Raw genomic sequence first — 3743 nt, 5'->3', positions numbered from 1 at the left:
CACGCGCGTTCACACACACACGCGCGCGTTCACACACACACGCGCGCTCACACACACGCGCACTCACACACACACGCGCGTTCACACACACACGCACTCACTCACACACGCACTCACGCTCACAGACACTCACACACACACACACACACTCACAGACACACACACTCACACGCTCACAGACACCCACACACACCCACACATACACACACAGACACAGACACTCACAGACACACACACACATATACATACACACACACACACTCACCCACACATACACACACACACACTCACTCACATATACACACACATACTCATATACACACACACACACACACACTCACAGACACACACACTCACAGACACACACACACATATACATACACACACACACACTCACCCACACATACACACACACACACTCACTCACACATACACACACATACACATATACACACACACACACACACACTCACAGACACATACACTCACAGACACACACACACACACTCACAGACACACATTCACAGACACACACACACACACACACTCACAGACACATACACTCACACACACACACTCACAGACACACACTCACAGACACAGACACACACACACACACGTGTTAAAGGGCTTCAGATGTGTATTACCTTGCTCAGCAGGTACAGGTCCAGCAATTTTCTCTCCACGTGAGGAAAGCGCAGTTTGCAGCCCTGGAGCTCCCAGAACTTGGCGATCTGGTCGAGGAAGTTGAGCTTGACTCTGGTGAGGGCCTGAAGGGAGGAGACACGAGGTGAGGAACAAACACAGCGACCTTCACTATCACAGGACTGAGCCACTGAACTCACCTCCAGCTCATTGAGCCGCTGGATTCGAGGAGTGAAGCGGAAACTGCGCACATCGCAGGCGAAGGGAGGCTGCCAGCCCTGAAACACACAAACACACAGCAGCTATGAGTCTGTGAACAGAGCAGCTCCATCCACACTCATGCTTTAACCAGAGCCACTGATCAGGGCACATCAAACCATGACTTATCATTGAGAACGACTTCCCTGGAAACCCCATGTTTAACAAGGAATAATAAAGCCCTATCAAAAAACCATATAAAAGTACACAAAAAAAATCTGATTTTATATCTCAATATAATGAACAACAATAATGAAGTATGAAGCACTTGCTGTCTAATAGAGTCATTCCTGGTATTCAGTGTCATTTGCGTGGTCTGATCTGGTGTTGTGCTGTGTTTTACTACGGTATACAGTTGTGTACCTGCGGCAGTCTGATCTGGTGTTGTGCTGTGTTTTACTACGGTATACAGTTGTTGTTGTGTAACGTTACCTGCGGCGGTCGGATCTTGCAGATGCCCGTGTTCTCGGCGATCTCCCGGATTCTGTGGATGAAGCCGAACGGGTCGCTGAAGTCCTGCCAGCTGGGCTCGAACACTGGACACTCCGGCGGAGCCACGAACTCGCGGAACAACGCCATGACTAACCGCTGACACACGGACCGGAGCGTCAGATCATGATCACGGGAACGGATCCCTCTGCGAGATCAGCTGCTCATTTCTGCGTGTTCCTCAGATTCTCCGCTAGAAGCAAACACGAACCGGGACGCGGGTTCAGAAACAGATGATCGGCGCGTTATGATGAATGTTGTGTTTATTATAATCGGCGCGTTATGAATGCTGTTGTGTTTATTATAATCGGCGCGTTATGAATGCTGTTGTGTTTATTATGTGAGATCGGGAGCGAAACGCGCCGAACAAAAGCCGCCGCCGCCGGTCACTTCATCTCGCTTCTGCGCTCGTTTCTCTGCATGTGTCGCCTCGTTCGCCTTCTGCGATCATATCCGTCAGTTACCGGAGAAATCCTCCATGTTTAGTCCTCTATTAATCCGACTGATTCTCACAAACGCCGTTAGCATCTTCCGCTAGCCTCCGCTCAAATGTTTCCGGAAGTGTTATCTTTCACCTTCACCGCTGTACTTCCGCTGCAACAGCTGCACGACAAAACAAACGCTAAACGTAAAACGCCTGAAATGTGTTTAATAAATGTGTATAAAGAGGTTACATTCACAATTTTACATGCTGTATATGCAGCTAAACAAGTGTTAGAGAGGTTTAATGTGGATATCGATTATCCCTGTGATTTGTGTTCAGTTTTCTGGGTGGATATGGAACATTTCATTAGAAGGAAAACAAATATTTTATTAAAGTTAAATAATTTTGATACATGTATGTAACATCAGAAGAACGGGTCAGGATCCATTTCTTCAGGAGACTAAAGACTGAAAGCAAAGAAGACGTGTAATGTGTTTCACGAATATACAGCTTCTGATTAATGACTCAGTTGTTTGTACACTCTGGCATGTTTTTATGTACATGTTTGAATATGTGGTTCTGGTCAGTAATAAAGGTCTGGAAGTGTTTATGAGCTGCATATGAAACGACTTCGAGATGAATGGCAAAAGAATTCACATTAAGTGACATATTAAACGATGGTCCAAATGCAGGAAAACAACCGAGTGCAGTCTTGAGCTTTATTAGCTCCGATCATGTTTTTACACCGCTGTAAATGTGAACCGGTGAACATATACAAGATAGTAAAATATACTTACATGGTAATAGCCATAGGGTTTATCTCTCTCAAAGCAGGGGCTGAAGAGAAAATACTGCACGGGCACAGCAAGATCACCGTTTATTGGAAGAACAATATAAATATTGATTTGGGGGTTTATATGAATGTATCTCTGAGGGGAAGTGACTGTCTTCAGAAAAGTTTCGATGGTATTGTGTCCCTCTTGCCTCTGTATAATGCACATTAATATATAAGTGCAGCGTAACCAAGGAAACGCAGTATCTGCTGCTGCATGAGCGCCTCCTGCTGGCAGAGAGTGAATCTGCGTCTCATTCAGCGCTTCTGCTGTTTCGGTCTCGTTCAGATGGCTACAGAGATATACACACACATATGGGTAGTTGACAAATAGGCAGGAAAAAATGCTTTTTTTTTGTGGTGGTGGCTGAAGGTTTCTTGCGTGTTCGGTCTTTTCAGCGCGCAAAGTTATTTCATTTTTGTGAATTTTTTTTTTTTTTAGGCAAGTCATGATAATTTGAGAAGGCTAAATGCGCTGTTTTCGTTCAAATCAAAGAGTAAATACACGTAGAAAACGTATCCTTGTGGCGCGGCTGACACAGAAGAGCGTACGCTGCCAGCGTTCAGTGGATATTCTCCAAAATGGCGCTACGGTGATGTGGAGAGACACAGAGGTGGCACCGCAGCAAGTCCTTTCCTTTCGTTTTGTCGCATTGTGCCGAATTTAGTGTGACGGCTGAGCCTGTTTTTCAGTTAGTTTAACTGTTTTGCAATCACTGATATTCTTGATTTTTACTAGCCCCTGTCCATTTTCTTTTTAGTTGTCTTTGCTCAAACTCAGTCACCAAATCTGCCATAACTGTTGCCAACGAGGATATGTAACGGTCGCCTGATTAGCTGGGAGACTGATCAAATTCTAAGCTTTGTGTGCAATTAGCATTAATAAAATGCATTTAGTAAGTACTCTAGACACTGCATTTTAAAACAACTAGAGCTTATTTGCAGACCCTGCAGTCTCTCCACTACATTAAGGTGGAAGTATGCTGTCTTTTAAACATTAGAAACGTGATTATGAAAGAACAAATAGATGTCAACACAACACCTGTGTTCTTTACTGTGGAAAATCACATAACTGTACATCCATTGAGGTCTGTG

General features: G+C 44.8%; 1 protein-coding gene across 1 annotated transcript in view; it reads right to left on the bottom strand.

The window, feature by feature from the left end:
- LOC107710764 (lysine-specific demethylase 5A-like) overlaps positions 1–2045 on the bottom strand; it is a 14686-nt gene extending 12641 nt beyond the window's left edge. Inside the window, 3 exon segments of the mRNA XM_016515616.1 lie at positions 648–770; positions 846–923; positions 1336–2045. Of these exon segments, the coding sequence (XP_016371102.1) occupies positions 648–770; positions 846–923; positions 1336–1482 (348 nt within the window). The 5' untranslated portion in view covers positions 1483–2045.
- Positions 2046–3743: the final 1698 nt, after the last annotated feature.

This window comes from Sinocyclocheilus rhinocerous, unplaced genomic scaffold (genome assembly GCF_001515625.1).
Source record: "Sinocyclocheilus rhinocerous isolate Xijiao unplaced genomic scaffold, SAMN03320098_v1.1 scaffold4751, whole genome shotgun sequence".
NCBI classification, from domain to species: domain Eukaryota; kingdom Metazoa; phylum Chordata; class Actinopteri; order Cypriniformes; family Cyprinidae; genus Sinocyclocheilus; species Sinocyclocheilus rhinocerous.
This window is presented reverse-complemented; position numbering and strand designations above follow the sequence as displayed.